Here is a 25,305-nt window from a genome sequence, read left to right as displayed (position 1 = left end):
GCGGAGCTCCACGATATAGAACGATTAGTTACCGGAGTGTAACTCCAGTTCTATGAGTGGAGCGGAGCCCCATAGGACTTAAGGTCCTGCCGACCCTCTCTAGTCTCGCTGAAGATAAATATCTCGGGAGGCTGATTGAGGGGACGCATCCCCTCTTATAGGGACACCTGTACTCCTACTGGCTGCAGGTGTGTGCATAATTTTGTCTCAGGCTGATGCTGCCTTAGGGCAGTGGGTAAACCAATAGGAGCAGAGCTCCCCTATGGGGCTCCGCTCCACTCATAGAACTGGAGTTACACTCCGGTAACTAATCATTAGTAGCTTGCACCATGTAAACAAGTTTTCGGCCTACATATTTTGTTGAAACCAAGGGCTCATAGTCAATGTTCACAAGTTTGGAGTAGCTAACTAGCTACATAACATAACTTGCCAGTTGATCTGGCAGTCTTCTTAGTTAGCTAGCTAGCTACATTAGCCTACCATACACACAATAGAGATGTGTTAGCTTGATTGTAATCAACTAGCTAACTTACTTACTAAACGGACCATAAAGATATCATACTTCTGTGTTGGCTTAGGAAGCAAATTGCAAGATGGTGTATAGGCATGGTTAGCTATATAGCTAGCTATTGTTGACATAAAAGACTGTCATGTCATTAACCCCTCTGCTTGCAAGTTCTTTTCTTTTTGCATCTACCTTATCAAGTTAAAAACAATATTCTATTTACCCTTGATGCTTTCCTTTTTGATACTCTGGCTCTGTAAAAAGAGAAGTAGATAACTTTAGAGATGTCTATTCTATTCACGCCCTGATTGTGCATGGGGCACGTAGCGTGGACGCCCAGGTCAGTGGCTGGGTCATGGGCCGGAATCTTTGGTAGGGGTTACATCTCCACAACAACTGATCTTTGAAACATTTCTCTCCACAGTGCTCCTGTGAAGGGGGAAAGCTTTCAGCGATTTCACCGGACCAGACTGTCGGTTTCTGTCATTTAAAAAAGGAGAGACTATATATGTCTACTATAAACTCTCAGGCAGACGGACAGATATATGGGCAGGGAGTGTAAGTATAAGTTAATATTTAATTATGTGATAACATTGCAGTCTAGAAGGAATGTTGAAGCATTTTCTGTTTTGTTAACATCATGTTTCGTTCTCTGTTTTTGTTGCAATTTCGTACAATAGGTTGGTAACCGCTTTGGTTACTTCAATAAGGACCAACTTGTAATCAATCACATATACACTGAAAAAGAATTGGAGGTTCCTTCTGAGGTAAATTGATTTAGGCCTATTTCACTACTGCCAATGTATCATCACTTAAGCAAGTATCTGGAATGACTGAACTTCTTTCTGAAATGGGTAGTATGACTCAAATAATGTCTTCTTTTTCTTTTCAGGAAACCAACTTTGTTTGCTTTGACACTGGACACGATAAGTTTGACAGTTATGACATTGATTCACTGTTAGGCTCCTCTTTATTGTTAACAGACAAGGAGGAATCTGTGCAAGTAACCACATATACTTTTGACCTAACCAAAAGTGCTGAGAGCACCACAGTGGAAGTGGATAAGCCTCCACCTGAAGTGACACTGTCAGAAAATTATGAGATTGATAGGGATGTTCCTGAGGACATTGATAAGGTTGTAGATGAGGTTCCAGATGAGGTTGTAGAGGAGGTTTCAGATTATGAAGATCGGAGACATTTTGAGCCTTTAGAGTCCTCTCTGCCTCAGCCTGAAACTCTTGACACAAAGGGAGTGGAATCTGACACTGTACTTGAGACCACAGCTGAGAGGATCAAAGATTACCTTCAGAAAGATCAGCAGAGGACAGAGGACTCTGTGCCGGACAGTGTTGTTGAACCAGAGGAAGGTGAGACCAAAGAAACCCCCTCAGAACCTCTATCCAAAGATGATCCTGAGTTAAAGAATGCACCTGATGGTTTTTCAGAAGGCAGACCTATCCCTGAGTTAACTTTTGATGCTGTCACCTCTGATGATGAGGACACTTGGAAGGTGACACCATATGACGAGGAGGACGAGGAAAGTGACAAGTTTGAATATCAGCAGGATGAGGAAAGTGATTATCATCTCAGGGAAACTCCATTGCTGGCTTTTTCTGAAGAACCTTCTAATTTGGAACACAAGAACTGTCACGGTTTCGGCCGAGGCTGCTCCTCCTCCTTGTTCGGGCAGGCTTCGGCGGTCGTCGTCTCCGGAGTACTAGCTGCCACCGTTCTTTGTTTTTGATGTTTGTTTGGTTTGGTCTGTTTGGTACACCTGTTCATGTTTAGTGTTGATTATGTGTCCTATAAGTTCTCGTTGTTTCTGTCATGTGTTGTGTGTAATTGGTTTCACCTGTCTGTTGGTGCTGTTCACTTTTTGCCAGTCGCTAGCGTGTACCGTCGCACTGTTGTTTTCGTGCGCAGTCTGTTTTGTGTTTTACGCACTGTTGCGTATTGTTCGCCTCCGGGTTGGTTAGACCCGTTTGTTATTTTGTCTTTTCAAGTAAAGACTGGTTTGACTTAGCTCCTGTGTCCTGCACTTGATTCCGCACCACATCCGCATCAGATACCCTGACAGAATTACACACCTTCCCATGGAGTCAGCAGGAGCAACAGCAGCGCCTGAGTCGTTGGAGGAGCGCGTCCGCAGCCAGGATGATCAGATCCATCGACTTGGGACCGCTCTGCAGGACGTCATCAACACCTTACACCGATGGGAGTCCAGAGGGGTACCCACACCCCACCTATCACACCATCACCATCGGTCGGTCCGCCCGTCCAAGGTCCGGAACCCAGTGGGATTCGGCTCTCGCTCCCGAGGGCGTATGACGGCACGGCTGCCGGGTGTCAGGGGTTCCTCCTGCAGGTGGAGCTCTACCTGGCCACTGTACACCCGGTGCCCTCGGGACACGAGAGCGTTTCCGCCCTCATCTCCTGTCTCACAGGCAAGGCGTTGGAATGGGCCAACGCCAAATGGAGGAGGATAGACGCCACCACTATGCGGAGTTCTCCCGTCGCTTCAGGGCCGTGTTCGACCATCCACCTGAGGGGAAAGCGGCGGGGGAGCGTCTATTCTACCTCCGACAGGGGAGGAGGAGCGCACAGGAGTTCGCACTGGAGTTCCGGACTCTAGCGGCAGATGCAGGGTGGAATGAACGGGCCCTTATCGATCACTTTCGATGTAGTCTACGGGAGGACGTCCAACGTGAGTTGGCTTGCAGGGACACCAACCTCACGTTCGACCAGTTGGTCGACATGTCCATCCGTCTTGACACCCTGCTGGCCACCCGTGGACGTCCCGAGTGGGGTCCGTCCATTCCATCCTCCAGCACCTCCGAGCCGAGCCCTATGGAGCTCGGGGGTGCTGGCGCTAGAGAGAGGAGGAGAAAGAGTCCCCTGCACCAATTGTGGCCGTGGGGGGCACACTGCGGCCAGGTGCTGGGGAGGGTCTCCAGGAGGAGGGGACAACAGGCCACGCACTGGGGAGCCATCCCAGGTGAGTAGACGCCCCACTTACCCAGAGCTCTCTGTTGTGCATTTTTGTATACCTGTAAGTTTTCCACAGGTTGCACCTCATTCCCAGCATAAGGCGCTAGTAGATTCAGGCGCAGCTGGGAATTTTGTTGATCGGAAATTTTGTTTAGATTTAGGGGTTCCCCTCCTTCCGGTTGACGCTCCATTTCCCGTTCATGCATTAGATAGCCGCCCGTTGGGTTCGGGGTTGATTAGGGAGGTCACAGCACCACTTAAGATGTGTACGCAGGGGGGTCATGAGGAGACTTTTCAGCTATATCTGATCGACTCTCCTGCGTACCCGGTGGTGCTGGGAATTCCCTGGTTAAGTACCCATAACCCTTCCATTTCGTGGCAACAGAGGGCTCTCAAGGAGTGGTCTGCTCAGTGTGAGGGGCGATGTCTGGGTGTTTCCGTGGGGGCGACCTCGGTGGAAAGTCCAAACCAAGTGCCCGCAATGCACATTCCCCCTGAATATGGGGATTTGGCACTTGTGTTCAGTAAATCGAGGGCGACGCAGTTGCCTCCTCACAAACAGGGGGATTGTGCGATAGACCTCCAGGCAGGAGCGGCGCTCCCGCGGAGCCACGTATATCCTTTGTCTCAAGAGGAGAAAAGGGCTATGGAGACTTACATAGCCGAATCTTTGAGACAAGGATACATACGGCCCTCCACTTCCCCTGCGTCCTCAAGCTTCTTTTTTGTGAAGAAAAAGGATGGAGGGTTGCACCCGTGCATTGATTACCGTGGTCTCAATCAGATTACTGTGAAATACAGTTATCCACTCCCTCTGATTGCGACTATGACGGAATCATTGCACGGAGCGCGGTTCTTCACAAAACTGGATCTCAGGAGCGCATATAACTTGGTGCGCATTAGGGAGGGCGATGAATGGAAAACAGCCTTTAGTACCACCTCGGGTCATTACGAGTATCTCGTCATGCCATACGGGTTGATGAATGCTCCTTCAGTCTTCCAATCCTTCGTGGATGAGATCTTCCGAGACATGCAGGGGCAAGGTGTGGTCGTGTACATTGATGACATTCTGGTGTACTCTTCTACCCGAGCCGAGCATGTAGCCCTGGTGCGTCGAGTGTTGAGGAGGCTGTTGGAGCACGACCTGTATGTCAAGGCGGAGAAATGTCTGTTTTTCCAGGAGTCGGTCTCCTTTTTGGGTTATCGGTTGTCCGCGTCAGGGGTGAAGATGGAGGTGGACCGTGTGTCAGCCGTGCGTAATTGGCAAACCCCAACCACTGTTAAAGAGGTGCAGCAGTTCTTGGGCTTTGCGAATTACTACCGGAGGTTTATCCGGGGTTTTGGACAGGTGGCAGCTCCCATCACGTCTCTTCTGAAGGGGGGTCCGGTGCGCTTGCAGTGGTCAGCTGAGGCGGACAGGGCTTTTGGGAAACTGAAGGGCCTGTTTACTTCGGCTCCGGTGCTGGCGCATCCGGATCCCGCCTTACCATTTCAAGTACAGGTGGACGCGTCTGAGGCCGGTATAGGGGCCGTTCTATCTCAACGGTCCGGCACGCCACCTAAACTCCGCCCCTGTGCTTTTTACTCTAAAAAGCTCAGCCCGGCGGAGCGAAATTATGACGTAGGGGACAGGGAGCTGTTAGCCGTGGTACAGGCCCTAAAGGTGTGGAGGCATTGGCTTGAGGGGGCTCAACACCCTTTCCTCATTTTGACTGACCATCGGAACCTGGAGTACATCCGGGCAGCTAGGAGACTGAACCCTCGCCAGGCTCGGTGGAACATGTTTCTAGCCAGGTTCTTATTTAAAATCACGTACATCCCTGGGTCCCAGAACGGTAAGGCAGACGCCCTGTCCCGGCAGTATGACACAGAGGAGAGGTCCGTTGAGCCCACTTCCATACTACCGGAGTCTTGTCTAGTGGCACCGGTTGTGTGGGAGGTCGATGCTGAAATCGAGCGGGCGTTGCGTACCGACCCTAGCCCTCCACAGTGTCCTGTGGGTCGGACGTACGTTCCGCTCGAGGTTCGGGATCGACTCATTTATTGGGCTCACACGTCACCCTCCTCTGGACATCCTGGTATTGGCTGGACAGTGCACTGTCTTAGTGCTAAGTACTGGTGGCCCACGTTAGCCAGGGATGTGAGGGTTTATGTCTCCTCCTGCTCGGTGTGCGCCCAGTGTAAGGCGCCTAGACATCTGCCTAGGGGTAAGTTACAACCCCTGCCCGTTCCACAACGACCATGGTCTCACCTCTCGGTGGACTTCATCACTGACCTTCCCCCCTCGCAGGGGAATACCACTATACTGGTCGTTGTGGACCGGTTCTCTAAGGCCTGTCGTTTGCTCCCTATGCCGGGCCTTCCTACAGACCGCCGAAGCTCTATTCACCCACGTTTTCCGGCACTACGGGGTACCCGAGGATATTGTGTCTGATCGAGGTCCCCAGTTCACCTCCAGAGTCTGGAGAGCATTTATGGAGCGTTTGGGGGTCTCGGTGAGCCTTACCTCGGGTTACCATCCTGAGAGTAATGGGCAGGTGGAACACGTGAACCAGGATGTGGGTAGGTTTCTTAGATCATACTGCCAGGGCCGGCCGGAGGAGTGGGCACGGTATGTTCCTTGGGCAGAAATGGCCCAGAATTCCCTACGCCACTACTCAACTAACCTAACCCCTTTCCAATGTGTGTTAGGTTACCAGCCGGTTCTGGGACCATGGCAGCAGAGCCAGATCGAGGCTCCTGCGGTGGATGAGTGGGTGCGGCGCTCGGAGGAGACGTGGAACGCTGCACACGTCCATCTGCAGCGGGCCATCCGTCGTCAGAAGGTGAGCGCCGATCTCCACTGCAGTGAGGGGCCGGTGTACGCACCTGGTGATCGAGTCTGGCTCTCTACCAGAAACCTGCCCCTCCGCCTGCCCTGCCGGAAACTGGGTCGGCGGTTTGTGGGGCCGTTTAAAGTCCTGAGAAGATTGAACGAGGTGTGTTACAGATTACAACTGCCTAGTGACTATCGTATTAACCCCTCGTTCCATGTGTCTCTTCTCAGGCCGGTGGTAGCTGGTCCACTCCAGGAAGATGAGATCAGAGAGACTCCTCCGCCCCCATTGGACATCGAGGGGGCACCGGCGTACACCGTGCGGTCCATCTTGGATTCGAGACGTCGGATGGGGGGTCTCCAATATCTCGTGGAGTGGGAGGGGTACGGCCCGGAGGAGCGGTGCTGGGTGCCGAGGAGGGACATCTTAGACCCGTCTCTTCTGACTGAGTTCCATCGTGGTCATCCCACGTGCCCTGCTCCGCGTCCTCCTGGTCGTCCTCGAGGCCGGGGTCGGCGCACGGCTGGAGCCGCGCGTCAAGGGGGGGTACTGTCACGGTTTCGGCCGAGGCTGCTCCTCCTCCTTGTTCGGGCAGGCTTCGGCGGTCGTCGTCTCCGGAGTACTAGCTGCCACCGTTCTTTGTTTTCGATGTTTGTTTGGTTTGGTCTGTTTGGTACACCTGTTCATGTTTAGTGTTGATTATGTGTCCTATAAGTTCTCGTTGTTTCTGTCATGTGTTGTGTGTAATTGGTTTCACCTGTCTGTTGGTGCTGTTCACTTTTTGCCAGTCGCTAGCGTGTACCGTCGCACTGTTGTTTTCGTGCGAGGTCGGTTTTGTGTTTTACGCACTGTTGCGTATTGTTCGCCTCCGGTTGGTTAGACCCGTTTGTTATTTTGTCTTTTCAAGTAAAGACTGGTTTGACTTAGCTCCTGTGTCCTGCACTTGATTCCTCACCACATCCGCATCAGATACCCTGACAAGAACATTCCGGAATCTGATCAGACAGATGAGGAAGACAGTCTATCAGAGGTACCTCATACACATAAACAGGACTCCAAGGACAATAACCTGTGGTCTTCATTTGGTGATACAGTTTTTAACATTGTCAGTGGTGGGGAAAGAATAGCTCATGTTGCCGGTTCAGAGGAAGATGACGAGGATGATGACGAAGGTGAAATGACACCAGAGGAGTCTCCCAAAATTGAAGAACCCAAGGAGTCAGAGGAAGCAGAACAGCCACATGAGCTAATCTTTGAGGAACCTGCAGACTCTAATTTCAGTGAGGATGCTGTCAAAGTACCTGATGAGGATTCCCAGACGTTGCAGTTTGAGGATGAATCTGAAGAAGGTGACATTGAACCTTCAACACCTCCTGCTGATGAGGCAAGTCCCTTTGAACACACTGAGGAGGCTTTAGCAGAGAACCTTACAGTAGATGACAGCCCAGTCCCTAAACAGCTCTCAAAGACAGACATGCTCTCAGACTTTGATAGTAAAATTAACGAATCAGAGCAGAAACAAGCTGTCGAAGAGTCACAAGTAGATAATACATTGAAACAGGGTGGTACAGAGCTTTTCAGACGATTTCGAGAACCATGCCAGAAGGTCCCAGATCTAAGTAAAAAAACAATGGTGAAAGAGAGCCATCAAGAACTCCTCATAGAGGAGGAGGATTCAATACACCTAGAGGGGGAAGAGATTGAGGAAGAGTTGCTGGAGGATGAAAATGCATCATTGTGTTCATCCAAAACTGAGCACAGTGATGAAAAGGACAAAGACAGTCTATCTGAATTTGGGTCAGAGCAACCCAATAATGATACACAAACCGATGTTGTATCCAGTGATGTGTTGGATGTGGTCCAACACGACGAGGCAATTGACATAGAACCTAAGGTGCATGAGACTGAGAAGGATGCTGAAAGCCACACACCCTCACTTGAAGAGAAGGTTCCGGATCCCTTCCCAAGCAAAGAGCCGAAATACAGTGACGATGTGTTGAGGCTGACACTATTGCGAGACCACTTTAAGGAGGAGGATATGGAGCGCTTCCAAAAGATTCTGGGTCTTCAGAACCTCTTTAGGGTGGAGTTCCTGTTCTCTGACCTGGAGCAGGAGCTGAAGGCTGCCCGGCTGTCCCAGACAAACACCAGTGAGGACATTGAAAAGGCGCTGGAGGCCATTTTGGAAGCCTCTGAAACACCAATCCTGGATGAGATTGAGAGGATGCTGGATGCCCAGGAGAACACTGACCTGCAGCAGGAGGCTGGTGAGTTTATTGAGGAAGCTGCCATCTTGGACGACTTCCAGGAGTTGGTGTTCACCCTGCGTCAGAAGTACTCAAACGCCAGAAACAGTGCTCCCTTGGCAGTTGGCAGTCAACTACACCCGGACACAGGTAATATTGCTTTTTAAAAATCAGTTTAAGTTAATGTCAGAGTACAGGAGAATTAAAACCTTTTGTTAAATGCATATTTGGAAAGTGTCATACATTGCTAATGACATGATAATAATGCCTGGAGATTTGGTTTGCATAATAAGCTGTATTTATGAAATGCCCAAGAAGTACAACAAAGTAAATAGTAGTCTGTTGACAGAACAAATACACATCCTGACAATGCCAGTGAGATTGCAATGCATGAAAATGTACTCACTGTTTGAACCTCTGAATGTTTCAAAAGATGGGGAAATGTCTGATGCGGAGGAAGAGAAGACATTCCTGACAATTTATTCATGACAAAAATAATTGTCTAAACATTAACAATGATTCATATTTGTTCCTATTTAAGTGGTATTTGCATTAAATGTGCGGTTCAAAACATGGTCCAAGGTCAAATAGGGCGGCAGGTAGCTTAGTGGTTAAGAGTGTTGTGCCAGTAACCGAAAGGTCGCTGGTTCTAATCCCCGAGCCGACTAGGTGAAAAATCTGTCGATATGCCCTTGAGCAAGGCACTTAACCCTAATTGCTCCTGTAAGTCGCTCTGGATAAGAGCGTCTGCTAAATGACAAAAAAAAAAACTTTAAAAAAATGCCTGCAATACACTGTATTATTCTTCTTCTTCTTCTGTGGGCTTTATGGTGGACTACAACCTAAAAAGGTGTATTGCCGCCACCAACTGGATGGGTTGAAACCAAAACAAGGTAAAAATAAAATCCATACGTGATAGGGAAACTAACTTAATCCACCCAAATAAAAATAGTACATTGACAAAACAAAACTCCTATTTCTTCCTTCTTTCAATTCTCCATATCTCCCTTCTCAGGCTCTAGGGCCTGAGACGGTGGTACGGCTTGTGACAATATTCCATGTAACTCCTTCGTCGAGAAATCTTTCAGCCCCAGGAACCTCTCCGCCGCTTCTACAATGATTTCTATCTTCCTGGACCTTCTCTCCACCTTGGCAGTGCCATTTATCACCATAGCTATAAAGGCCACAAAGTCCACCTTCTTAACCTTTAAAATGTCAGGATCCTGCTGGTGAAAGGCAACCCCTGCAGCCTGCAGTGAAGGCCTTTCCATTTTACATTTACATTTTTGTCATTTAGCAGACGCTCTTATCCAGAGCGACTTACAGTTAGTGGACTTCAAGTGCACCATTCAAACCCTCAACCCTTTTACCAGCTGCTGCATATGATACGCTCTGGATAGCCCTGACTTTGGCTTGCAGGGATTTGTAGTCTTGCATGTCTACTTTGATGCTAATTAGCATTTTTTGAATCTGAGAGTAAATAGAGCCGAATATATTGATAAAAGTCACCTTGTCCAAGAGCGATTTAAATGGTTATCAAAACGTCATGCCAGGGTAAGCCTACACGAAACACAGCCCTTATTTTAAGTGTTTCTAAAATTCCCTATAGGAAAAATGAACGGTGGAAAAACAATTGGAACCATTTCCCTGTTTGACCGCTAGGTTTTATGGGTATTATGACACCTCCACTGTGGGGCTCTATAGCAGGGGTAGGCAACTCTGTTCCTGGAGTGCAGCAGGTTCTGCAGGATTTTGTTCCAACTAGGCACCACACCTGACCAACTGAGCTAATTGATCAGTTCAGTGATTGCCTAAATTCAACACACCTGATGTTCCAGGTTGGTTCAATCCAGAATATGAAATGTCTGCGGCACTCCTGGACCAGGGTTGCCTAGCCCTGCACTATAGGCCTATAAATTACATATTGGCTTATAGAGAGAACTATTCTAGGTGCCAGAATAAAGTGGGGTTGGGATTACTCAATAGGGTCTTCATTTTAATTTGACTTTATAACAAGTGGGCTTCGTGTTCGAGCCTATTTCTTCCTATTTAAGAAATAAAAGGTAGGCCTACCTGTTTGATGGACGAAATTATAGGCTATACTATAATAACATATATATAATAATGATTTAACAACAATATAATGGAATAAAATAGAATAGAATAAATTAGGGAAGGGAGTTGGTCGCAGAGGTCTGGTGTTGGTGGAAGGACTGGTAAAGGGTGGACCTAGTGCTATAGTAGGAGTTGACTGTACTGATAGTGACGCTGTTGTCTATGGTGATAAGAGTTAACTGTGGAGTCGACCTTACTGATAAATGCATAGATCAGAATAATTTGACAAAACAGATGAATGAAAATAAGGCTGTTGAACCACCAAATCGGAAACATAAATTGTATGGGGTGGCAGGGATGTTGTGGAGGATCAGAAAGTTAAGACTCAAAAAAATGAGGGGAATTATCATGCTATTTCAATGGCAATACATTCCATTATGCAGCATAATGAAAAGTGTGATTTCGAATTTTGGGAGGAAGTTGCCAAAACATTGCAATGGCCAATTGGAAAACCCATTGTCACCAAACGTAGTATCAAACATTTTAGGAATATGTGGGACAAGAATAGAGGTAACATTCAGTTTTGTTAATCAGATTGAGGAACAAGGTTGAGTTGACCAATCCTTTGAGCCGTCACCCATATGTAATGAGACAGGAGATGAGGATGACAGCATAAACTTTAGTCAGTGCAACAGTCAAAGACAATAAACTAACTGATACAAAAACACCAAACACAGAGGGGGGAGGAGAAATGCAGTGAAACGTAAATATGGTGAGGAATGTGTCACACAGCACAAGAAACCCCAAACACTTTTGTTTCTGTAAATCACCAAATAACAGTAAACAAGCAATGATTGTATTGGCCTATCTCCAGATAGTCAAAAGGATGTAGCATCTGCTACTTTTCTATGCAACTCAGAATCATGTTGAGTTCAAGTACAGCCATTGTAAAATGGATTTAGTCTTAAAGGGGACTGTGACACATCTATACAATCTATTGCTAGTGACAACAAAGTGAAATTAAACAAAATGGTAAAAGAGAACGTAAATGAGGTTCAGGTACAAAATATTTGGTAGGCTCAGTGCCTCACATCCCTAGAATCATGTAGTTAAGTAGGCCTCAAACAGTACTGGGGAAAATCTTAATATTATTAATGGGGGGGGGGGGGGATATAGATCATTTTAAACAATAAAGGCAATACTTGGGGAGATATTGACCCTGAATATGGAATGGACCAGCACAGTTGACCAACATCACTTTTATGGGTTGTAAGAATAGGCAGAAAGAGGTTCATGTCTTTGGTATTGGCCTGTAATTAGTTGCAATGCTTTTTTGTCATTTCATTTGCAATGGCATGTGACTTGGATCATTACCATCATTGATGGTCCTCCCAAATATGTTCACTACCGGGCTTCCCTGGACCTTGATAGTAGAGTGGCTACTATTTTGAGAACAGAAAAAATTAAATAAGGATAGCCAACCCTTAGCGTCGTCCCTCAACTAGGCATTTATACGAGGGACGATAGCCTACCCTGAGACTGTGAGAGTCATATCCTCTCTATATTTGCTTAGTTTGTTTTGGTACCCAGTGCTTGAAAAATAATCTACATGTGCTTTTGAGGTATCATAATAAATCTGCGGGAGTCAGATAGGCAAATTGAATGGAGAAATCGAGTGGGAAATTACGCTCACTTGTCAGTAAACTTGTGGAATGTTTTAGTTCTATCCAACAAAGACGTGATAAACCCGAATCAGAATGTATATTGTGATGCAATAATCATATTTTATTCAGCGTTCTGAATAGCCTAGTTAACATCAGATAGCCAGCTCAGCTGTCAAACTAACGTACGGTAGCGTCGCGATGGATTCGGAAGAAACAACCCCTTTACCCACGTTGCCCCTGATGACAGAATCTGATCAACTGTCTGTCTTCTACGTATTATTTCTAACGGAACTTCAATATGTAAGTAGTTGGCTACAGTGTTGATACTGCCAATGTATGGAGGATATCTTGTTGAACTCTTTCTATAATAGCTATTGTAGCTAGCTGGCTAGTCAAGTCTTAGGCCGCCGTATGGCTGGCTGGCTTGCTAGCTAGCTACATTGAAACTGAATCATGTTGGCAGCTTCAATGTCTTGGGGAATGATCTTGTCCTCCAATACCTAATGCGTTTCCCCAATAGTTGCAGCCTAGAATGGATCACTAGATTGCTCTTTAGTTTCGATGTTTTCAAAGTGGAAGTTGCCAGCCCTCTTCCTCATAGAAAACTAAATGTCACACTTACCAGACTGGCAGTATCTGTTCTTCCTCTATCTGTGTCTCAGATAGAGAGGTGTCTTCAAGTTGTTGAATTTTACTTTGACATGTTCCCCTTGCATAACTATCACCTGAGGTTACAGGCCATTTAAATATACATGTGGCTCATGTCTAGTGATGTTATGCAATAATCTGTTTTGTTTATTGCCCATCTTACAGGGTGAAAGGGCACACGATGCAATCTTTTGCACTCTAAATCCTAGGCCTAAGGCTTGTTAGTTAGATCCATGCTGTGGTGATTCATTTAGCTAATCCCTGAATTTCACTGAGCGACTGCGATGGAAGTTCTGTGTTGTGCCTGTATGCCACGTGCATTGTGCAAAGGTCTCCATGGTTGGACAGTGTTAGGGCTCCAGGCCAATCCAATCCCCATTGATTACGTAAGGTTAAGGCAAATATTCTCTCTTTATTGATTTTGATCAACAACTGGGTTATAGGCTAGGTCTATTTCTAAACCCACCTTGATTTGATCTGAAGATGTGCTTCGCATTGACTGAGAGGGTGCTCAGTGGGATAACCATTAGCCATGCTTTTAAACAGAACACTGTAATGCCTGATGGTTTAGTTCAATGTTTAACATCACTGATTTTCCTCTGTCATCTCAGCCCAACTATTGCCCAACTTATTTGCTAAGCCAGACATGTGCTGTAGTAACACTGATTGGGCCTGTGTGTCTCCCCAGATGGTCACCTGCCTGCCAGAGCAATGGAAGCCAGGTCCAGACTTCTACGGCGTGTCCTGGGAACCCGTGCTGGTCACTGCAGGTGCCGGGGTCATCGGCTTCCTCTTCCTCTTCTGGAGGAGCATTCTATCTGTAAGTCCTTGTTGTACAGTCACTGCTTTCATAATTTCATCATCTGAATGATTCATGTTATTCTATGATGTATCGTATGCTACTGTTGAGGAGGCTGTTTGCTGCCACTTTTCTTTTCCCTTTCTCACAGGTCAAAAGCAAGTCATATCTAAGTAAGTTCTTCTACTTCTCTCTGGCAATTTATGGTGCGTAGTGAATCCTCATTCATATTGCCTACAGGCTGGTGTCCTTGTCACGTGTAAACCATGTCTGAATTCATACTCTTGTCATATGTTTTATTAGCTACTGAAAAAGAGATGACGGACAGGATGGAAAGGCTTGAACAAGAGAAGAAGGAGATACTCCAAAAGGTTGCTGAACTGCAGCAACAGGTAAGTTGCAGAGACTTTTCACTGACCAAGATCCAGAATTTTGGGTTCAACGTGAATTAAGGGACATAACAATGTTTTGATAATGTATTTCTACTGGGTTCCCCTCAGGGCGAAGAACTTAAAGAAAAGCAAAAGCAATCTGAGAAATCTGTCACTTCATCTCTGGAGAAGATCCAGGAACTGGAGGTGAGTCTCTAGGAAATATTATCTTGATCACACATCATTGTCATGCTGACTATTTTTTATAAATTTTTTGTTTTCCATAGTGTTTGAATTGACACACCATTTTATTTTTCTATCCAATAGAATATTGTGCAAGAGATGGAGAGACAAAATGAGCGCCTGGACAAGGAAAATAACTTACTCGCCAGATCCTTTGACGATGAGCGAGCCAATACTGCGAAACATGAAGATGTGGTGAGTAGTATTGAGCGATTAGCCGGAATAAAAATGTTCCCCCTGGTTTCAAAACAACCAATTGTCTGACATCTGTTCAATTCTTTTAATTCAATTAAGTTTGTTTTATTCTGTGAGCTCAATGTGCCGTTTCTCTAGAGAAATCAAATCAAGCACAAACTTTGAGACGTTGTAGGAAGTTTTAATTTTCAACAGGCAAATAAATATTCAACATAGTTTAGTGCAGAAAATTTGGTAATTGACTACAGAGAGGAAAGGACAGCCTGCAAACGAGAGAGATAACTGTTAATATTTATTATTTATTGTTTATTTCACTTTTGTTTACTATCTACTTCACTTGCTTTGGCAATGTTAACACATGTTTCCCATGCCAATAAAGCCCTTAAATTGAAATTGAATTGAATTGATAACCGCCCTAGAGAGCAGTTGCTTCTTGATGTAGACAGCATAGGCAGCTACTATTAGCCAGCTACTAGCCTAAATAGGATGACTCGTTGGTGAGCACAGAGAAAGATGGTTGTCATTATGCTTATCATTATCTTTGCCCATAGATGTCTGAAATGGACAAAACCATTGAGAAGTTGAAGCGCAGCAGGAAGAAGACCCAGGACGCACTCTCAAAGGTATAGTTCATATAAGTGAACATGCCCAATGAAAACATGTCAAATATGTTAACATTGCAACAATCAAATGTAAAGTGTCCATTTCCTTTAATTATCCTTGTCATTGAATCTGTAGGCTACCATTCTGATGGATGAAGCCAAGCTCCGTGAAGATGCCCAGAAAGTCCAGCGCCAGGTTCTGGAGAAGGATATTGCCACCCTGAAGGAGGAGAACCTCTCAGTGAGTACCAATACAGAACAACGATTCACACTTGAAGCCTCATGTGTAGGACTCATTGGCCATGCAGGGCCTGCATAGAACTGTCTTTATGACCTCATTTCCTTGTTACAGCTGCACCATGCTGCCAAGTTGTGGGAGGAGAAGCACAGGGAGATGAGCGAGCAGATCAAAGTCTACCAGAAGTCCCAGAAAGACCTGGAGGATTCCCTCGTTCAGAAGGACCACAACGTTGAGGTGAGTTTTTTTTTTAAAGTTACGATATTGTTACACCGCATCAATTCCTTTTCACACCTTCTCAAACGCACCCTGATGACAAAGAAACATGGCACCTGTATTATGTTAAGAAAAATCCTTCTTCTTGACTGATTCCAGGGGAAAAGTGTAGTGTATAATTGGTGGTTCTCTCCCTCTCTGGCAGGTTTTATCTGACCTGCTAGGAGACCTGGAGGCCTGCGATGACCTGAAAGATGGAGTTGTGGCTAACGGGGAAGCTTCTAATGGTAAGTCATCTGACACAGTGTCCTAATCAGAGGAGGCTGGTGGGAGGAGCTATAGGAGGACGGGCTCCTTGTAATGTCTAGAATGGAATAAATTGAATGGTACCAAACACATCAAACACATGGAGACAACGTGCTTGACTCCGTTCCATTTATCCCATTACAGTGAGCCAGTCCTCCTATAGCTCCTCCCACCAGCCTTCTCTTATGTTTTTTACATTGGATAAAAGTAGAGACTCAGAGCTAGAAAATGGTATATCATACACTACAGTTGAAGAACAATGGGAAATTAATTCTGCTTTGAAAGTTGATAAACTTGTAACCCCACTTTTGAGAAAATGATCAATTTAATGTTTTGGTACACCTACTGGAGAGCTCCTCTTTGTCTATACCCATTCAGCATTGTTCACACCCTCTTAAGCCAATGCCCCACCCCTCTCTTTAAGGATTCACATGTGCTAAACAGTGAGTACTGTAGTGTACTAAACAACCAAAGATTTCAAGACTAAAGGGTAGTTTATACTACGTCTATCGACGTGTCTGTAGACAGTTGTCGCAGTGACATCATGAACATTCTATTGTCGTCCGACATCAAACTTGTCGTTGTCGTTATGAAAAAGTATAAACCCAAAAACAACAGGCTGCATGACATCAGCAGCCTGGTGGTCCAAAATAGCAGAACTGTTGTATTTGAACACCAATAAACCCATCTGTTTAAAAATGAATTTAGTTATGTCAATCTAGCAAACCAGGCAACTAAAAGCACATTTCTAAACAATGTTTTGGTTAGTTTCTAGCTTGTTAGCAGCTAGCTAATGTTAAGTTAGCTGGCTAGCCAGTTCAAATAATGACCATATCATATAGCTGACAACGTCTTAACTTTAGCTAATTTGTATTCATTATTACAGGAAAATAAACTCTCAACAAGATCATTATTTACAAGTTAAGGGCGAGATAATTACAGGAAATAGCTTACGGTTGTGAGTGTGATGAAGTAAAAGCAGGGCATTCTACCAGAGAATTTTGGAACTTGGACACTGTCTCGTTGGCCTAACGTTATATCCAAATTTGACTTTTGTGCCGGTCATGTTCTTCACATTACCATCTCTGGTAAACACACACATTATATAAAATAAAATCAATGTTTATTTGTCACATGCACAGGATACAGAAGGTGTAAACGGTACAGTGAAATGGTTACTTGCATAGTGGAGTCTTTTGTTTAGACTAGCTAGCTAAACAATTAACCATAATTCCAACTCGACGTTACTACCCTGTATGAATCTGCTGGTAGCTAAAAATAACCAACTAGGTTCAATGCTACCTAGCTAACATTAGGCTATATCTAGCGATGCAAATGGCTCTGAGATACGAGTAATATTACTACACAGATCATACACGTAACGTTAGCTAGCGAGCCAGCCGGCTAACAGTAAGCTTTATTTTGCAATGAAAACGACTTTCTGACAAAATTAGAAACTTAGAATATCGTAAAATGTAGCTAGCTAGACTCTCTTACCTGAATACATGGATGAACACTTCTCCCTCTGTCACGGATGCCATGGTTGCCCTTAGTTTGAAGATGTAATCCGGAGACGGGTGTTTTATACAACTGCCTTCTTTCTGTGTGTTCTCTTTTCGACTCCCTCCACATATTTGCAATCAAACAACAAAATTTTCTCCATCTCCTTAGCTATCATACTATGCTTCCACTGGATTTCAAAGCTCGGTTCTCCAGAAAGTGGAGAGCATCTTTCAAAAAAGCAAAGTTAGAAAGGATTACCTACACATACTGAGAAGCTCATGTTATAGACAGAAGCGTGCTACATGGCAGACCAATCCAAACTCATCTCATTATGTCCAGCCCATCCATTATCTCAGCCAATCATGGCTGGCAGGAAGGTTCCTGTCTTTTTCTGTGGCTAAACCAACTAGGCTCGTAATTTAACAATTGTATTTGTATTTACAGATGGCATACAAGTTTGTTATTAAGGCACATGAAAGTTCACATGTTCCAGAAGGCATTTCTGCCAAAAAACTAATTTTGATAAATGTTTACATTCAAATGCCTCTCCTGTGAAGTAGTGACGTACGACATACGCCTAGTTTCCTGAAACGTGTCAGTAATGTGTTTACAATTATGTTTGATCCATTTCAGACAAGCAGACCGTCATCCAAAACCGCATTAAGCAAATAATGGACGTCTCTCGGGTAAGACTGAGTTCATTCTTGAACGGACCAACATTTCTGTGTACCTGAAAGCCAATAAAACTGATGCTCAGAACCAAGAAGTGTGTCAACTCTTACGCTAACTTTTGGCACAACTTACCACAGGTCCAGACCACTCTGTCTGTCGTGGAAGAAGAGCGCGATCGCTTCATGACCAAGCTGCTGAACAAAGCTGCTTTGTTCTCAGTGGCACCACAGCATGTAAAAAACATTGTTCAATGTCTTTTACTGTATTCTTTTATTGTGAAGTTTGAGGTTTTCAAATGCACTTTAAATTGAGAGTTTGATTTAATTTGTGTGTCACCTTTCAGGAAGCTGACCAAGGAGGAGTTTGAGCGCCGCAACAAGAAAGACATGCTGACGGAGGTGGACGGCAAGGCCCTAGAGGCCGAGGAGGAGGTCAAGGTGTATAGGCAGCGCATCAAAGAGATCCAGGACGAGCTGAAACGGACCGAGAAGTCCTACAAAGCCCAGATGATTGAGCAGGAGCAGAAATCCCACGAGAGCTGGGTATGTACAGTACAACTTTATTAGTCCATTTGTTACAGAAACAATGGAAATGTGTCTTTTTCTCATTTCTCAACCCCCACCGATGGCACATACAGTAGGACAAGAACATTTTTTAAAGTCTACTGTTTGGCCAGTAAATTGTAAGGTGAATTTAGTCCAAAACGGGAGATTTTAAATGTCTCTCTTTCTTCTCTCTAGGTGATTGCACGTGCTGCTGAGCGAGCTCTGTTGGACGAGAAGAAGGAAAGAACTAACCTTCGTAACAAGTGAGTGCAACACTAATACAACAGACTCAATTGGGCTATACCAATGCAGGGCTCTAGGCTTATTCAGTTGATGGCACCAGCACATGATTTGGTCGCACCAATTTTTCGCCACTGCACAGAGATGGTGACCTGACCTGTGTCCCATAATGTACCTGCATTCCATACAGAACCAGGCTAATAATGACTAGCCATCTTTTAAATTAGCATGCCCTTGTGTTCCTACATTGATTTGGATATATTTACTCAGGGTTCAACGTGAACTGTTTTTTAAATGCATTGGGAAGCATGCTTTCTCTCTATATTCAGCTAGTAATAGGCTACATTTGGATATTAATTAATGATGTATTAAAAAGCTGTATGATATAATTTTGCAATGTAAGACATTATTCTATTCGTTAGAATTGCATTGCATTAATTGCAGAATTTTGTTTCTAAAGTAGGCCTGTCTATTAAATATTTTTTTACATCTCAAAATAGGACATTGTCCCTTTAAGACAGACTGCTTTTCAAAGCAGAGGTCAATATGTCTACAGTAGGCCAGCCAAGAGGAATGCTAGTTTTCTTTTTGTACACTATCAACAGTAGCCAGTATAAGAAAAAATAATAATCCTGTGACAAGTAAGACAACTGAGATGGTAGTCTAGGATTGAAAAAGTAAGATATTTCATCTAACATATCCAGGGAATGCATGGTTGGTATTTTGATGTGCAACCTGTCGAAATAGAATCCAAAATGATCCGATTTATTTTTGGACAACTTTGTGCATATTGGCCTAGGCTATATTATTCACCACCTGAGGATGTGGGAACTCAAAACACTTATCTAGATTGCTAACTCTAAATATGATAATGTTACTAGATAGCCAATGTAGGCTAATTCATTAATATATTAGCGAATGTAATGTCCTACAAAAACCTTCCAGCTCTAGGCCTATACAGGCTACTTGATGTAGCCTTATTCACCGCAAATGGCGCGCTCCGCGGCGCATCAAAACCATATACTACATAGCCTACTCCAGTTGTAAAGTGGTGCCATGAACTCCATATTGAGAGGTGAGAAATGTAATTATATACTCACAGAAAGCAGTGACTCTCCTCTCTGTAACTAGAACAACAGTAGTTGCTTTGCAAACTGTATTTTTCCCGCAATTGCATTTTAAGCAACGGTCATATGGTTGTGCTTATTAGAATGCACCTCTCACCTATTGCTCACTCAAAATGGGGACAGGCAGATCCGTTCATATGGTCTATTTTTGGTCAATTGCACAATCATAATAATAAAGAAAAAATAAGCAAATTGTGAACCAAAAACTAACGTGACCGGCTAAAAAAGATTCACTGGCACCCTAGCAACCAATTTAAAATTGGTCGCACTGCCAAGTCAAAGGGTCGCAAATGCAAGTGTTTTGGTCGCAGTTTTGAGCCCTGAAATGCAGTAAGCTATATTAGTCTAGGTTTGGAGGTACAGTATTGAGAAGCTAAATGCCTGTTCTCTTTTTTACCCTAGACTGACTGACATGTCCAGCAAGCTGAATGAGCTCCGTAGGCCTCTGTTCAAGCCCACCCCTGGGATGGCTCCCATGCCTCTCCGACGAGGTAAGAACCAATCCTCAGAGTTCCCTTTGTTATTTCGTGCTGGCGACTGGCACGTCTGTGGCGCATTCAGTAAGGCAAAATCATCAGAATATAACTTGCAGATAGAAATGAAATGAATAGGGCTGAAATGACTCTATTCTTGAAGACAGAGAATCATATATTTATATCTGAACGTTCTGTAACGTTCCTGAACTGCCCACTGTGTTTCATACCTGGCAGGGCTAATTTCTATTGTCTTGTCGGTTGGATTTCAGCTGTGACTGCATTTCAGATTAGTTCTTGGATGTTTTGACTGTCTGATACCCCATCTGCTGTTTGATCTCTACTTTCTGAAATGCATGTTTTCCTGATGTTTTGATTTGAATTCCTTGAAGCTGGTCCAATGTGGAGAGACTGACAGCGGTATTTGGCTGTGTGGTGTTGGTTGTGTGTTTTGTTGTTTTAAAGGTTGTTAAATGCTTTTGCTAAACAGGTGATTCGTACGGGCCCTCACCTGTGAGTGGCGGTGCCCCGTCCCCCCCTCTCATGATAGAGGGTCCCGGGCGCCCCCCCTCTGCCCCCGTGGGGCGAAGGAACGAGCTCTACGGTGAGACTCCTGAACCCTCGCCCCGGACAGCCTTGGCCCTTCTGATTGGCCGAGCAGTACCATCCCTCAGCCAATCAAACCCCTCCTTGTTCACCCTTGTATGCCCCGACTCGCTGCTCTCTTTTTCACCTTTCCTTTTCCCCTTTCTTCACCTCCCCTGTGGTGTTTCAATCATTTCCCTTCCTTATTTTTCTTCCTACTGCTCTCATCCTGCTCCTAGTTGGTACCCACCTCTGACCTTTTCCTCTTCCTTTTTTTTGTCTTCTGATTACTTCCTTTTTGATTTTCTATTACATTCTTTCATGTCTCTTTCACTGCCATCTTTTATCCCTCTACTGCCATACCCATCTTTCTCACCTGTGTTTGAGTGTCCAGATGATCCAGAATGTTCCCATGCCTTCATTTGCTTTCACAATTTGGAATAACGCCTCTTGCTCTTCCAGTACTATGGTGTTGTTTTTGTTGTGTTCAGCTGTTGTGAGATCATATGTAAGGGGCAACTCGTTCGGTTACCAAAGCTTTAGCCTTTGCTTTATTTTTTTAAACCATATGAGATGTGGTATTAATATTTATCCGCAAGTGTTCTAGTTCTAGAAGAGTAATATCCTACCATGACATGACCAAACATTTTCCTCGGACTACAAATAGACCAGACTTTGCTATAAATAGATGGTAGCATGAACCAGCAACGTGGTCTAGAGTCAGGTGTCTAATGACAACCAGGAGAGCCAAGATTAGCATTCGAGAAGATGAGAATATGGCATCACCGTGTATTTTGTGTCCAATAGGACCACGACCTCCATCTGACCCTCACGGCCGTTACCCTCCTGACCACAAACACCCAGTGGCTGCTAGACCTGGTAGAGATTATATTTGTAGTCACTGAGGGTTGATGTAGTATTATTCCCTAATTGTGCCCTTATCCTAAATCTCCTCTAATCATTCTGCCCTTTGCTCCTCCACAGACACAATGGCCCCACGTACATCCTCACTAAGCAATCTGGACTGCTCGGTAAGTTTCAGTCAATTTCCACAGCTTATTTGTTTCCTTATTACGTAACCATGTCAGGAGGGAAAAAGTGACATGGAACTAGAGAAGGAAAGTTTCAATGAAACCCCTTCAGTACTTACTGTGGTGTGTGCATCTCTCCCCCCTGTTCCTCCATCATGTGGCTGTGTTTGCACTAAAGCAGACCACTCCACTAGAGTCAGAGTCACAGGCTGAGGCCCAGGCCTCCACAGAGAACCCAGAGGCAGTGAGTATTATGTTCCAGGCAGCGGTGGCAGGGATTGCGGATGTGTGTGTGAGCATGCTTACCCCAGCTGTGGATCAGTGGCTGGAGTGGCAGGCAGCTGGGTAGTGGCTTCACATGGTTGTCAGACTTAACATTGCTGGCTGGATTCTGACATGCGTAGTTACTTGTCTTAAGGCGCTTACAGACGGGCCTCGGTAAACGGCAATTGAACCTCGAGAAAATCCTGTAGAGACCAGCGGTCCCCGGTTGTTGTCAGTTCGAAGGTTGTCATTAAAACATTGTTTGATTGGTTGGCAAGATGAACTCTGCTCATTGGTCAACCATGTGCCGCTCAAGACTTCAGCTAATTTAATATTTTGAAGCCTTGAGTGCCGAGCCAGCGGCGCCGCTCACTGGAGTGAGTACCACGACCCGAGCCACTAGCAAAACTGCTTGCATTTTGCCGCTCTACTCCCATTTGAAGTCTGATACCTTCGCCGCTTACCGCGGCCCGTCTGTAAGCGCTTTTACATGTTCCTTACATTAAGACACCCTCCCTCTGACCCCCACTGAGTGAAATGGTGGCACTGTTCTACAAAGCCTTAACTTCAGCACAACTACATGATGGATATCTCAAATGTGTTATCATTTAAAGCTGTGTGTGTGTTTGAGGTTAATGCTTTGTGGAAACGGTCCTGATTCCGAAATCAGTGTGATTCTTGTGGAACTGTGTAACTTGACTTATTGTGGGTTATTGTTGTCTTTCTCACATGTGCATGATTGTGTTTGTTTTGTTCTAACCTAACGAAACTGTTTGAATCACATGAAAGAGGTCTTCACTGTTGGTGCCAGCAACAGGGCTACAAGCACAATGGACATATTGCTATTCTTCGTTTTAATGTTTGTTGTTCCTCCAGAACTCTCGACCTCAGGGTCCTGGCTCCCTCCTGGTCTCTCCCATCAGCTCCCCCCCCGACTCAGGCCCCGGCCCCCTCAGACCAATCATCAGCTATCCCTCCGGACTCTGCTACCGTCCCCCTCCCGGCCCCGGCCCCCACCACATCCCTCCTCCCCCACCCCCACCCTTCATGCCTCCCGTGTACCGACCAGACAACGGACACTCAGGCATGATGCCTCCCGGACCCCCACCGCCTAATGGACACCCGCCTGGTCCCATGATCCCACCCAAATATCGGCCTCCACCACCTGGTGCTTACAATCCCCCTTCCCCACACCACTGGGGCCCTCCTCCACCTTCTCACTATGGACCGGTGCCTCCCTCATTCGGTAGGTGGTGAATTCTGGCCCCCAGCTTTTACCTCAAGTTGACTCTTTGCTATTAGTATTTCAGTTGTGGTTAGTAATGCTATTGTTATGTTGGTACTATGGTATTATATTTGTTTTCCCTTCTACCTAGGTGTTTCCAGCGGCACTCCTATGGCCCGACCCATGGGACCCCTACGTACCTACGGGCACTATGGACCACGTGATCATTCCATCCCACCCCAGCACCTGCCCCCTTGGGCGGCCCCATACCCTCCTCACGGCGGCCCCAGAGACTTCCCTGGGCAGCCCCCCATGCAGCCACAGGCCCCCCATGGCCATGACTCTTCTGTGGGCCCCCAGCCCGGCATTGGCTCCCAGGGCCAGGGGCAAGACTACAGCTCCCAGCAGGCAACAGCTGCCCCCCAGGACTCAGTCAGCTCTGCCATGGCAGAGCCTTAGACACCCACCAACCGTTAACGACCCGGCTACATTTAATCAACCACGATTCATCTCTTTATTTTTCTTAAAGTATCTTTTCTTAAAGCATCTTAAATGTTAGTGTTCCTATTAAAGCATCAGAAAATCAATGTCTTATGTTTCATATGTTTGAGTAGTGACTGAGGCTTGCCACTCTGCAAGAAGGCCTATTGTGCAATAACATTTATATTGTATGACTGAGGATTTTCAGTTTTTAAAAGGGTATTATGTTGGTTTTGTATTAATTTCACAATGTTATGGAAATTATTAAAAATAAAGGGGCCCCAAGCTTTTTGGGTTGCTTGCGCTGGTTCTAATCCCCGAGCCGACTAGGTGAAAAATCTGTTGATGTGCCCTTAAGCAAGGCACTTAACCCTAATTGATCATGTAAGTCGCTTTAGATAAGAGCGTCTGCTAAATGACTAAAAATGTTTACAAAAAATGTATCAATCATTTCAGAAGTACAGTATTATCTTAACTCTTCCCAAAACAGTCTTCAGAATGAACTGAAAAGGAAGGTTGTGTAAATTGATAGTCAGAGATGTATTTACTATTCTTAGGATATTTTATTAATAAAGCTGGTAAAAAGTACTGCAGTTATGTTATCTATTGTTCATATGAAGCATATGACAACTCTTCAGATACATTTTAGTTTAAAGGAAATGTCTGATAGTGCTCAATGTATTTGTTTTGTATGGATAGCTATATTACATGTGAAAAGCCATTAATCACCCACTAACTGAACACCTGTCATATTACCTTCACATTTGTTTGTCTTTTTTTTGTTCTTATGTTACATCAGGGATGCATCACATTTGTCAATTTATTTTCAAGTAAAAAAAGAACCTGATATTTCTTGCACATGATTAAAGTCCGTATTTGCATTACATTTATATCATTGCGCTCAGATAATGTATGCTTTGGTGAGAAATATTTGTTTAACTCTGAGTAGGTCCCAGAGCGTTTCTTTGTACCCACAGACAATATTTACTGCTACCAAAACACTTGACTGATTTGATTATTAATGGCATATCTGGAATGGTATTATGTACACTGTTATCAAGGCTGTCAAATGATTGTATAGTTGGGCTCTGCTCTGCCTTATACAGTATGTGAAGCCATAAATGGAGTTACTGAAGGTTAATCATGATGACTAAGTGAATTTTCTGTCGGCCACACCCTACACTTGAATTTGCTCTCTTTGTACATGCTATCAATAACAGCTACAGTAATACCCATCTGTTTATTCCTGAAGTGGTTAATTCTGGTAA

At 44.9% G+C, this 25,305-nt stretch overlaps 1 protein-coding gene across 1 annotated transcript; it reads left to right on the top strand.

Annotated features, from left to right (window-relative positions):
- Positions 1–1,376: 1,376 nt before the first annotated feature.
- LOC311107174 (uncharacterized protein) lies at positions 1,377–25,178 on the top strand (the record flags this gene model as incomplete). The annotated part of the gene is given in 24 exon segments (XM_084149664.1): positions 1,377–2,234; positions 7,098–7,180; positions 7,237–8,713; positions 12,431–12,574; positions 13,611–13,742; positions 13,873–13,894; positions 14,025–14,113; positions 14,222–14,299; positions 14,420–14,530; positions 15,082–15,153; positions 15,269–15,373; positions 15,485–15,607; positions 15,792–15,873; positions 18,029–18,081; positions 18,205–18,375; positions 18,379–18,609; positions 18,808–18,875; positions 20,382–20,470; positions 20,943–21,056; positions 21,845–21,916; positions 22,022–22,068; positions 22,247–22,312; positions 23,209–23,578; positions 23,709–25,178. Coding segments are annotated over 24 exon segments (4,965 nt in total). The 3' UTR covers positions 24,017–25,178.
- Positions 25,179–25,305: the final 127 nt, after the last annotated feature.

Source organism: Coregonus lavaretus (assembly GCF_964263955.1).
Source record: "Coregonus lavaretus genome assembly, chromosome: 31".
In the NCBI taxonomy this organism is placed as follows: domain Eukaryota; kingdom Metazoa; phylum Chordata; class Actinopteri; order Salmoniformes; family Salmonidae; genus Coregonus; species Coregonus lavaretus.
This window is presented reverse-complemented; position numbering and strand designations above follow the sequence as displayed.